This window comes from Lithobates pipiens, unplaced genomic scaffold (genome assembly GCF_037356315.1).
Source record: "Lithobates pipiens isolate NorthernLeopardFrog02 unplaced genomic scaffold, aLitPip1_a1.2 Scaffold_10, whole genome shotgun sequence".
NCBI classification, from domain to species: Eukaryota; Metazoa; Chordata; class Amphibia; order Anura; family Ranidae; genus Lithobates; species Lithobates pipiens.
The window spans coordinates 191,330,097-191,343,048 of record NW_027507686.1 but is presented as its reverse complement, the minus strand read 5'-3'; the positions used below and the strand labels follow the sequence as shown (position 1 = coordinate 191,343,048).

General features: G+C 42.6%; 1 protein-coding gene across 3 annotated transcripts in view; it reads left to right on the top strand.

The window, feature by feature from the left end:
- Positions 1–12,952, top strand: part of KCNQ1 (potassium voltage-gated channel subfamily Q member 1) — a 202,200-nt gene that overhangs the window by 169,982 nt on the left and 19,266 nt on the right. For all 3 annotated transcript variants that reach the window (XM_077460779.1, XM_077460780.1, XM_077460778.1), the window contains 4 exons: positions 772–895; positions 1,137–1,212; positions 2,501–2,595; positions 8,734–8,780. In XM_077460779.1, the coding sequence (XP_077316905.1) occupies positions 772–895; positions 1,137–1,212; positions 2,501–2,595; positions 8,734–8,780 (342 nt within the window). The remainder of the gene's footprint in view (positions 1–771; positions 896–1,136; positions 1,213–2,500; positions 2,596–8,733; positions 8,781–12,952) is intronic.

The window sequence follows — 12,952 nt, the reverse complement described above, 5'->3', positions numbered from 1 at the left end:
CCACAGTTATTGTGGTCACTGGCATGTAATCACTCATGAGGCGATCACATGCAAATGATAGGCCCAGGATGCAAATGCATATATTTTTAACATATGACTGTAGACATTTATGTTGCAGAGGGGTTGGAAACTATGCATTAAGGTGAAAAAAACGGTTCCCCAGCCCCCCGTTTTACTTGCCTGAGCCTCTTCATCTCTTCGGGGACGCGCTGTCCCCCTCTCCATGGGCTCTTTATTGGATAGATTGATAGCAGTGCAGCCATTGGCTCCCCCTGCTGTCAATCAAATCCAATGACGCAAGGGTGGGGAGGGGCCAAGTCCGTCATTCGTGTAGTAGGATGCAGATGTTTGACTCGGGAGCGTGCCCGCAAGGTAACGCGAGAGCGCTTCTCCTAGGGCGTTATCTAATGCGGGGAGGACCCACAACAGCCGCCGGGGGACCCCAGAAGAGGATGTTCGGGGGCCAGTCTGTGTGAAACGAGCTGCACAGTGGAGGCAAGTATGACATTTGTTATTTAAAAAAAAAAAAAACGATCCTTTACAATCATTTGAACTACACAATATAAGTAGCTAGAGAGGTCTGGGATGGCTTATTTTAAAGCTTGTTTATTTTTTGTTAAAAACTTGACCTCTAGTCGGAACTGGTCTTGTTTTGTAACTGTACTCTTTTAGCTCTCCTCTCTGTTCTCCCTCAGGTCTTTTAAGCAAAGTAACTTTCTGGGGAGTTTATTCATCTTGTAATAAACCTATTCCTATCTCTTCTCCCTGCAGTAACAAAAAAGAGCTTTGGGCTGCTGGATGTCGGCACTGGACCTTTCATCAGAACAAGCAGTTTCACAGATGATCTAGATGTGGAAGCAGACACGTTACTAACCCCGATAACTCATATCTCTGAGTAAGCCTGCTTACTGTAGCACTCTGGGTGAATTTGTATTTCTTGTATAGAAAAAGGAAAAACGTCCCATAGCAAGCAATTCAATATCTGTTTTTATTTCTAGACTACAAAAAAAAAAACTGCTGGAATCTGAGGGCTGTAGACTACACCTCCATTTTTAATATATGAAATGCTGTAGATTACAGTATGATGGGCATAGCAACTATAAACAGATAATTTAATATTTTTGTAATCATGTCAGGCTACGGGAACACCATCGAGCAGCAGTAAAAGTCATCCGTAGAATGCAGTACTTCGTGGCCAAGAAAAAATTTCAGGTAAGTTCTTTCATATTGCAGGTTTTGGGTAAAAGCCAAAACAAAACTCTTCATAAAAATGTTTGATGTAGGAGCTTTAAATACCAAAAAGCCCTTATAAGTAAGAAGTAACCTAAACTGTGTAAGCTGTGCCCAAAATAGGCATACGACGGGGAAGGGATTAGTCCTCCGTATGGAGCTGAGCTTTTTCCTATTAGACATGCCGTGTTCCACACCAGCGTTTTTTCAACCACGGTGCTGCACTGCATCTGGTATTTTTGCATGGTGTTGGACATTCTATAGTGTAGCTTGGCCAGGCGTCGGCAATATCTAAAACGCATTGCGTTATTCCAGGGCAGCCTCCACATTCAGAAGAGGTTAAGGCCTGATTCACACCTATGCATTTTTGGTGCTTTTTGCATTTTGATTTCTACAGCCCATTTAACATGGTTTCATATGGAACACGTGCAAATCTGAAAAATACAAAAAGCACTAAAAATGCATAGGTGTGAATCCAGCCTAAGTCTGCCTCCATTTATCCTGTGCTTTCTTGTGGCATTCTGTAAATCAACAATATACAGATCACCATCTAATCATTTTATTGCAGGAAAGTAACATTTACATTTTTGACCGTTTTTAGTAAATGACAGCAGATCCAGACTGAAACAGGTCATTTTTAAATAACATAAAAATTATAGAGGGTGTAGCAAATGCATATGTTTTTCTTTTTTAGGGAAAGATTTTTTTTTATTTTTTTTAAAGAGGAACTTCAGTCTGCCCCTTCTGTATAAAAGTCGTGCTTTAAGCAGCTTTGTTGAAGACTTCAAAACACCATTCAGCTCCAGTTTGGAGAAGTTGAACACGGATCTTAAGGAGAGTGCTGACTTTCAGTTACAAACAAGCTGCTGGAAGGCAGTAGACTTCAATACTGCTTGAAGCTTGTTAAAGCCTGTTGAAGCCTGCTTGTATAAAGTAACAGTCAGCATTTCTATTAAATTCTGCCTTTAAAATCTCCATACTGAAACTAAAGGGTTCAACAAAGCTACTTAAAGCTTGCTGTACACACTGCTCTTACAAGCTGAAGACCATATGAACAAGACCTAAGTGTCATTAAAAGCTGATGAACTATAGCAATGAATAAATGTAAACAGGGCCTTAAACCTTTCCCTCTTGTAACCCATTTTAACTTCTTTCGTTTTACAGTAGTCTTAACTTTAAATTCCTGCTTTAAGATGATTTTACAACTTCCACTTATAGCCCGGAAACCATTTGTCACACATTCTTATTGTTTTCATGCTTATATTTGCAGCAAGCCAGGAAACCCTATGATGTACGGGACGTCATTGAACAGTACTCACAAGGTCATCTTAATCTGATGGTCAGGATCAAGGAGCTGCAGAGAAGGTGCTGTGCTAGTTTCCTATTGTTCAGTAGAAATGGTTTCCATTCTTGCGCGGCTCTGCCTGATAAAGAAGAAAAAGTCACCTTTACCCCAGGCTCTGACAAACACATATTTAAGATTAATGCTTTTCAAAGTGTAATGCAACTCCAGTAACTTTAACACTTATATCAAGGACCATTTATTACATTTCTTAGTCTTACAGGAAGGGCCCAGGATCTTTAGTCATTACCATGGATTTTATGCAACTGCCTTCATGTGTTTGGGCATGTGTTGCTGAGGCACTGGATCTGGTTTGGCTGCCCCCCTTGACATGTAGTGCAATGTGATGAGTGAGCTTCAGGGTGCTTTACAAGTTCAGGACTGTGGTCTGCCAGTGACAGAGCCCTGTCCCTTTTTAAAGTGGTACTAAAGCTTTGTTTTGCTTTTTTGTTTTAAAATATCAAGCCTGCTCTGTGTAGTGTTTTTTCAGAGTAGCCCCAATCCTTTTCTTTTCGTGTCCCCTGCCAGCTCTTCTGGCTCCTCCCCCTCGAGCAGTGCCCCCAGAGAAAGCTTCTTGGGGTCACCACTGCGTGCTCACTCCAGACCTGCTGCTCTGTGTCCATAAGACTAGAATGCATAAAGGTAAAAAAAAACCTTCAGCCTTTAGAACCATTTTAAGGCCCTTGTGGGGGTATGCCCATTGTGGTGGGCAAAGCCCTTCCATTTTTCTTGCATGAAGACTTCAGTATTTGCAGGACAAAAGTTCTTTAAATATTCCTGCCCAGGGTGCCTGGGTACCCCATCTCTTCCTTCTTTCTGGACCCACCTTCCAACTTGGCAACAGCTCTCAGTCCACAATCCTTGTCACAGCACAACAGTCTCATGTCCTTATGTCCTTAGCAGCATACAGTGCCTGGCACAGAAAACCTTTGCTTCACTTTCCGCAGCAGTAGAGGTCTGCACATGGCAGATCACAAGCACTTGGAAAAAAAAGGGTCAGGTGTCCTCGTTGGCTCTGGCCCAGCACACAGGATCCTAGCACCCTTAGTTCAGATGGTTCTCTTAGTCTGACTGCCTCTCTTTCTCTTACCATTCTGCTGGCTGTCAGAATACAGTTATGAGCACTGCCGGCTATAGCTGATGGCACGGATTGAGCAAATATTTTTCAACAGGCTGGCTGTACAGAAGTCAACTCCTGTACAACCAACCTGCCCAGAAATGGGTTGTAATTTGTGTGGTCCCCGCTGAACTGGCTGAATTTCGAGCCATCTGTGGGCCGGCTTTAAGAATGTTGCCTCCCCATCTCACTGCTTATCCTGCAAAGCCTATGAAAAATAAATAAATATTTACAAACAATTATTAATTGTAAATACAATCTTTTATCTAGTCTCTTCTGGTTACATAATCCAGCAGCTGTGTCAGGGAGAGGATATTGCAGGGGTGAGGAGGGCGTGCTGAAAATGTATGGGTGATGGGAGCCGGTGAGTGACGTCATGATTCTGGAAATTTAAAGCCATTGTAGAGCACTCCCTTCCACGGAGGGAGCCAGTGCTGCTGGATCACATAACTGGACCAGATTAAAAAAAAGTTATTTTACACTGCTTTTTTTTATATACAAGTTATGCAGGATAGGTAGGCGGAGGGGGCAGGTAAGGCAACATTTTTCTGAATAATTAATAGCCTTTACTTCCACTTTAAGAATACCATAGCTACGCTTATTTACTACTTGGCGTAGAAGAAGCCTGAGTCTGCTCACCCCAATGTCTCCAGCATGGGGTTTCTTAAATTGCCTAAACCAGCTATGACTTTCTATATTCACTCATTGGTGGGACCTATCCTATACAGGGAATGGCCACTTCCACAGAAGATTTTTACTCCAAAATGTTTGGCTGAACAATATCCTATGAAGGAAAATTTTCTATGAAAATGGGAAAATCCTGTGGTAGACACTCAAGACCCCGTGGGCCGAAGGGCTAGTTCATTGTCATTTAACATTAGACCCTTCATTTGTGAGGACACCTGGCAAGGTTTCAGTCTGCACTGCCACAGCTTTGATCTACATGAACTATTAAGGACGAACCGGAAGTCGGATCCCTCAAACTGAAGTAGACTTGATCCTCTCTTGGGCAGAACTGCATGCTCTGGAATGGTCTGCCACCCACATTCCAAATGCGGAAAATTGTGCAGGCAGATTTTCTCAGTAGTTTGCATCTGGATCTGGGGACACTGTATGTGGTTTTTCTGGCATCCAGGTTCAATAAATTGGACAGTTGTCACCAGGTCCAGAGGCCCTTGGGCTTTCACATTGAACACTGAGTTGACACTTTGGGACCACCCCTCCATGTTTGTTCTAGTCTGTTCTACAGGATCAAGATGATCCTCATTCTACCATTGGCGCAGGAGGAGGCAGCACTCGGACATATTCAAACGCTTCTTCTGTCCTAAGGGCCAGTGCACCGCCTTGCTTCTCAGTCGCTGGCTTTTTACTACATGATTGTTGAAGTCATGGTCAGGAGGGACAGGGCCTTTTAAATTCATAACTACCCTCCCAAAAGCTAGCAAATTGACTTATTGTAAAGTCCATCGTTGCACCTGGAAGACATATTTTGCTTTGTGCAAGTCAAGGAAATTTAGCCCTAGAAAATACTCCATGGGACAGATTCATTCCTTCCACCAGTCTGATCTGGATCATCTGCCAAATAATAAAATCTTGGCTCTCGCTTACTAGTTAAGGCCTTGTACAGGAAGTTGCACACCTCTCTCCCTCTGTACGTTCACCTGTGTCCCCATGGGACCTTAATCCGGTTTTCCCGCCCAGCAGAGGGTGTCATTAAAACCTTTTAGGGTTATTTTTGTCTTGCCTCACTCAGAAGGTAGCCTTTCTCATTGCTATCACCTGTGTGGAGGGGCTCTGAGTTAGTGTCATTATCCTGTAAGGAGCCCTTTCTAGTGTTGCACAAGGACAAGGTTGTCTTGAGGTCTAATTCCTCTTTCCTCCCTATGGTGGTATCTTCCCTCCTAATGTCCTGCTGTGAAACATCCCAAGGAAACCTCTCTCCCATTCCCTTGATATAGTACACACTGTGAGGGTCTACCTATGGGCTGCTTATCATTAAACCATTGCTAGGTGAGTTAATTTATCATTTGAGCCTCTGGTTTAAAGCAGTGTTTCCCAACTTTTGCCCTTAAATACCCGTCAGCAGGACATGTATTTAAGATTTCTTTCACCTGGCACAATTGCTTTAACCCTTTTGCTACCAAAGAAATCGTTTTAGTGTGTGTTTTTTTTATTTTTTTGCATGTTTCACATGTTTAAGAAATCATTCTATGCATGAAGATTAGTTAAAACTCCAAAACATCTCTTTTCTGAAAGCAGAGACCCAAAAACAAAATTGTGGCAGATTAAAATGTTTGTCATGTGATATCAGAGCAACAGTTTTCAGTGAATAATACACAAGTTAATTTTAGGGTACACAAATGCAATGTATAATCAAATTTTTGGTAAAATGTAAAAGTTAAGGTTGCACCTAATTTTACACATACAAAACGGGTGCGCTTATGAAGACCAATTCATGAAAAAGATCTAAATTGTTTGCACACAAAACAAAATATATAATTATTTTTTCATCAAATCCATAATTCCTTCAATTCTTCCACCATAAGAATATTAAAATAATCTTAGGTGCACCACTGCAAACTTCAACTTGTGCGATAGTGCACAACCTCTGTGCTCTACTGCCTCATACCGGAATCGAAGGTCTCAATTTTATGTGAGTTTTAAGCCTGGTCTGACGTTATTCAAAGGGGTGCATGTTGGTTCTGGCATATCAAATGAACCAGAGTCTGTAACGCACAAAGGGGTATGAAACTCCTACTACCAAAGGGTTAACTCAGCAAGACAAAGGGAAAAACATGGTGACCAAGTACTAGCTCAAGACACAAAGCAACCAGTCATTGGGCATAGTACCTGGTAAAGGTGACAGGTCCTTGGGTAGCGAGGGGATCAATATCTGGCTCGTTTTCCAGTAACAACCGGAACCAAACACACATTAGAGATCCATGGCCTGGTCACAAGATATGGGAGAGAAGGAATGAGGTCTGCACTAGGTGCAGGGCACGTCCCCATCCTGTTACTGAGAGTGAGGTAACGGAGGTACTCCGGACCCATGGAGTGGGCGCAGGCTCAGCATGTCCCTCCTAATGCAACGTGCAACTAATTACAGTGTGTGGTCCCATCCTCTGGAACTCACTACCCCAATCTGTCTGGCTATCTCCTACTCTATCCATTTTTAAGCGCTCCCTATAAACGAATTTCTTCAGGGTGGCCTATCCTGCCTCCAGATAACAACCGAATCTTCTACTCCCCTCATTTGTTCATCCCTCACAGTCCCTACCTGTTTGTTTTACCAGCCCCTCCCTCTTAAATTGTAAGCTCACAGCAGCAGGGATCCTCTAACCCTCTTGTTTTGAATTGTACCGTTGGTGTAGTGTCTCCCTACATTGTAAAGCACAAACTGTTGGCGCGATATAAATCCTGTATAATAATACTTGGTGACAAAGAGCAGCGCTTAAGAGGAGCTCTTATGTTTTACTACTGCACACTGTAAAGGCTTATCTCTTAGGGAACTGCGTTAATGTTAGATTTTTCCACTTGACCACAGTCTCTGTCTGGTCCCAAGCACCCTCCGTGTGAATGTTGCCCCCAAGTGCAGGACAAAGTAAGCCCTGCCCACGTACTACCTCGTACAAACCTGCCTTTCTGGTAAGAGGCAGTGGAGCACAGGGGTTGTGCACTATCGCAGTGGTGCACCCAAGATGATTTTTATATTCTCATGGTGGAAGAACTGAAGGAGTTATGGATTTGATGAAAAAATAATTATTTATTTTTGTGTGTACTAAGTTTATATCTTTTTGCAATGGCGGCCCATCCACATGGGGTGCAGGGGCGCTGCCCTCCTAATCCATGCACCCGGCTCCTAAACTACATGCAGACCGCCAGATGCATGGATTTCAAAAGGTTTTTTTGTTTTTGTTTTTTGAAGCACATGATTAGAGCCTGAGGCTCCAATTGGCTTCAAAAAATGTTGGTTATTCTCCTTCTGGCCAATCAGGAAGCGGGTCCTGAGACCAAAGGAAGGAGGAGGGAAGCTGATGCGAAGCCAGAGACACAGGTTCAAGCCGCTGAGGAGGAAGCCGCCGCGGAGCAGGAGGAGGCACAGGAAGGAGCAGAAGCTGCCAGTGACCTAGATAAGGTAAGTGGGGAGGACGTGCGAGTGAGAGGGGGGTGTTTGACTAAGCGACCAACGGGGGGATGTTTTGTTTGCCGAACCCCCCCTCCCCAAATATACAGCACCAGCCGCCACTGTCTTTTTGACTTTATATACATTGGTCTTCATAAACGCACCTATTTTGTATGTGTTGCATGTATTTCCATCTAAGTATTTAGACATTGTAGTATGCTGCTACTTGTTTTTGCACAGTGTTTTTTCTTTCATTTTTTGCAAATTAGTGAATACCAAGCATGGCAAGCTTTAAAGTTGCACATGCCCATAAAATGACAACTAACTTCAGTATCCATTTGCATAGGTGACGCTTTAAAAGCATTTCCACGTCATCAGTTTAGCGTTAAAGTAGAACTATAGGCAAAACTTTATTTTGAATAGAGTAAAGGAGGGTCATAACTGCTGTTTTTGTTTTGCCTTTTGTGTCCCATTAGGGAGATTTCTCCTTGCTTCCTATCCCATAAAAACTGAAGCATGCATGGGCAGATAAAGACCGAGAACTGAGTGTTCACTTCACTGCTGATCGCTCAGTTCTCAGTTCGCTCTGGTGGACGTCCATTGGCCAGCACCCACTGTTCTGCTTGTGCTGTGCCTAATCACAGCACAGCCGTGGCGCACCCCCTACCCGGAAGTACTGGATCGTGTACTGGGTATTCGATCCAGCACAGGAGAGCCTCCTTGCCACCATACATCTAAGTGAAGCGGTCAGCGAACAGATATTTAATTTTTGTTCTCCAAAATGAATACTGACCACCTTCACCTTGCTTGTTTATTTGTAAGATACTGTTTTATTGTAACAGTTAATATCCTTAGAAACTCGTAATCAAGTAACCATGTGTCCCAAGTTATATTATGTTTTTTTTTTTTTTTTTTTTATAGGCTTGACCAGTCCTTGGGGAAACCATCACTCTTTCTCTCTGGGTCAGGTAAGCTTTTCCTATTGAAATACTTAAAAACAGCTAGATCAGCGATATGCAATTAGCGGACCTCCAGCTGTTGCAGAACTACAAATCCCATGAGGCATAGCAAGACTCTGACAGCCACAAGCATGACACCCAGAGGCAGAGGCATGATGGGACTTGTAGTTTTGCAACAGCTGGAGGTCCGCTAATTGCAGATCCCTGAGCTAGATTATTCGATCACCCAACCTTGGAATGTGGCACATTCATTGTGAAACTTTTGTTTTTCTATTTTAAGAAAGGAATCACCACATGTATATGCAAAATAGAAAATCTTTATTGTGCAGTAACAAGCGCCTCTTTTAATCTTGCGCCCCCATATGACCTCATTATGGTAGGCAAGTTCATGCCTGTTATGCCCCATCTAGAATTGGAGGGAGAACAGGGGTGTATTGGAGGTTGTTGGAATAATTACTTTTTTTTTATATATATATTTTGCTTCACTTTGTCATGTTCTGCTGCTATGTTTTTCCAGTGTATAGTAGTGTGAAATGGAAAGTTGCAGTGTTGACAAAGTTGTGAAAAGTAGACAGACTGTTAAGAAAATGTTAAAGGGGAACTACGATCATTTAAAAAAAAATCTATTAAAAGTCAGCAACTACAAATACTGAACCTCCTATTAAGACTTGAACACACTCCAGTCCAGGAGTCCAATGTCGTCTTCACCCAGGCCGGTTCTTTGCTGGTCTTCGCATCCCCGGTGCCCCCATCATGACTGTGGGAGCCGACTGTGATGTCCTGCTTTTTCACAGCCTGCTCCCCACTGCGCATGTGCAAGATTGTGCTGCATTTTAAGACTGGTCCCGCAGCCTCCTTGGACATGACGTATCCCAGGAGGTTGCAGGCAGAGAGGAGTGCTGGCAGAACATTGTAATCCTCGCTTAGCTGAGAAATGCAGAAGTGGGAGAGGGTGCCTGTCAGAGAAAGGGTACCCACTGCACTGCCATAAAAAATACTTCAAACGGGGGAAGGGAGGAGGTATTAACAAAACTTTCACTTTTAAGTTCTGCTTTAAAGTGGAACTTTACCTATAACAACTTGATAAAAAATGTTCTATAGAGAGGAACATACATTTTACATTCATATTTATGCTACCAAAATTAAATGTAAAGTGCCTCCAGCATTATTGCTGTTCCTTCTTGCTGGAGGCTGCCATTTTGTTGAAGCTCAGAACCCCGGAAAAGCAGTAAATTCTAAAGTGAAACTAAATGCAGCGATTTAATAATTTCAGAAAACAGTTACATTCCTGGAATGTCATGATTGCTAAATGTCACGTTCTCTTGTGTCCTCAACCAAACTGTCACACCATCAAATGGCTGGTGTCATAACTGATCAGATGTGCAGCACCATGGAAATGGCTAATCAAACAGAAGTGGCTTCCTTGGCTGTAATGGAAAGGGAGGTTTTATTCCGCTTTAAGACCCCTTTCACACCACACCGCCCATAGCGTCATCGTTAAAACGCCGGGCTTTCACACTACACACAATGGTGCAGCTTCTTTAGGGCGGATTGCAGGCGCTATTTCTAACGCTATAGCGCCTGCAAAATGCCCTGGTGTGAAAGGGGTCTAAGGCTGTCAGCAGACTGGTCTCTACCAGCTCGGCAGTGCCTAACAATGGAGAGCAACTGAGCATGTGCAGAGCAGGGGGAGACTGTGAGAGTGTATTACTGGATTTTAAGCAGTATAGGCACTTATTTTTAATGTTTTATATAGCAATACCTGCAAAAGGGGCCAGCATGAAGCGATTTAAAGTTCCACTTTAAGAACAAATGTCCTTTCTCCTACTAAAAACCGCAAGGTATGTTCGGATACGGGAGAGGCAAATGGTGAACAAATTAATTATTTATCCGCATTGCTTTGCTGGGTTATTTTTATCTTTTTCAAAACACGTTAAATGAAGGTGAATTTGGTCAGAACAACTTTATAAATGGATAAATCTGTTGGAAACATTTATTATTAAAAAAAAATAGTTTGTGTTTGCATGTAGATGGGTTTGCTCTTAGCTGCAGTTTTAAGTAGTTGAATACTTGGGGCATACAGCTTGTAAAAACTTGAATTACACGTGGCATAAGCTGTATACCATGTTCCTCTTGCCCTGCTACCGCTCCCCCATCACTATTACTAGGTCTGTAGTACAGCCATTGCTGTGTAGCTTCTGAACACAGCTTGGATGCTTAAAGTAGAACTATAGGCAAAACTTTTTTCATTTTGCATTGAGTAAGGGAAGGTTATAACCCCTGTCAGATTTGTTTTTTTCCACCATCTGTGTCCCATTGCGGAGATTTCCCTTCACTTCCTGTCCTATAGCCAAACAGGAAGAAAGAAATCCCTCCAAATTATGGAAATTCCTTGGGGGGCCCCCAGCTCACTAGAACTAGTGTTCCCATTGGAAGATTTTCCCTCAAAATTTGGGATTTTCTTTTACTTTCACATTCAATGATGATGGTAAACAGGACAAATAGAAGGTGTGAATCTCTCTAATGAGGGGCACAGGTGGCAATAAAAACTGATAGGTATTCTAATTCCTCTCCACTCTATATACAACCCCAAAAAAGGTTTGCCTTTAGTTATACTAAAGAACAAGTGCACTTTTTTCAGAACATTTTATCCTTTTTGTCCTGAATCAGACCCTCCATACCAAGATTTGATGCCTGCTGCCCCCATTGTTTGCATGCAGTGGTGACAGGTTCCCCATCTTGACTGTGTCTACGTATTACAGCCCAGGATCTTGGCAAGTATCCATCTGTGAAAAAGGAGGGTGGGATCATTTAGGTCAGGACAAAAGGGCAAAAAAGAATCATGACCGGTACACGCGATCTGAAAAGCGGACAACAGATTTTGCATGCTAGTCGCATATCAAAAATGGAGAGGTTACTAAAGTTAAGAAAATTCTCGTACAACGGAATAAAAAATCATAAGTGATGTCATGCATTGTAGTGTATTTCTATTGTATTGTAGTGTATTTTCGGTGGACAACTGTACTGATTAACTGCTTGCCGTCCGCCCATAGTCAAATGATGGTGGGGAGGTGCAGCTCTCGTTCTGGGATGTCGTCATATGACGGCATCCCAGAATGGCCGCTCTTGCAGCGATCATGGCCGCGCCATGTTGCTAGGATGCGGCGTGACCCCGATCTCTGGAAAGAGTAGCGTCCACGGCTCTTTAACCATGTGATCGGCTGTGTCCAATCACAGCCGGTCACATGTAAACAAGGAAGTGCCGGTAATCGGCGTTCCTCGCCTCACACTGACAGAATGTGTGGCAAGGAGTGCCGGTCATCAGCATCTCCACGCAGGGGGACATCTAGGAATGTTATTGGGGCACTGATCATCAGTGCCCTGATTACAATATTGAAAATTGTGTCACAAACCCATGCCCACAAGTGCCACCAATCAGTGCCCATTAACGATGTCAGTCAGTGCCGTCTATTCGTGCTGCCCATCACTGCTGTCAGTGCCCACCGGTGCCGCCTATCAGTTCCCATAAGTGCAAAATATTAGTGCCTCCTCATCAGTGTCCATAAGTGCCACCTCATCAATGCCCACCAGTTTAGCCTATCAGTGGCGCCTCATCAGCGCACATCAGTGAAGCCGAAAAATTACTTGGTTACAAAATTTACTGACGGAAAAAAAGTAAACTTAAATACCACCAAAATCTCTATTTGTGTTAAAATTATAAAAAAAAAATGTGTTTGGGTACAGTGTATCGTCACCACACAATTGTCATTCAAAGTGTCATTCAATTTTTTTTTGTGTTTTGGATAAGATCACATGAATTGTCGTGATCGGCTCTCAAAAGCTGTGCACAAATGATCAGATTATCATACGATCGCTTCGAAAGCGGTATTTTTCATCCGATTTTCAGCTCGTGTGTACGGGCCATTAGTGTGCTTTGGCTAAAAGGATGCTTTAAAAAATACAATGCAGCAACATTTTTATTATAATATTGTTACATTCTGTTTACTCAGGGTACACTCGTAAGCAAAGGAATTACTTTTTACCTGTATAGTATTTCAGATAAAGCATCCTTTACAAGTAAATAGAATTTTTATTTATTTTTATCTATTTAACCCCCTATTTTTCTGCTATTTTTGTACCAATTCATATTCAAACTTATTTTTCCTTTTTATAACTTAGTG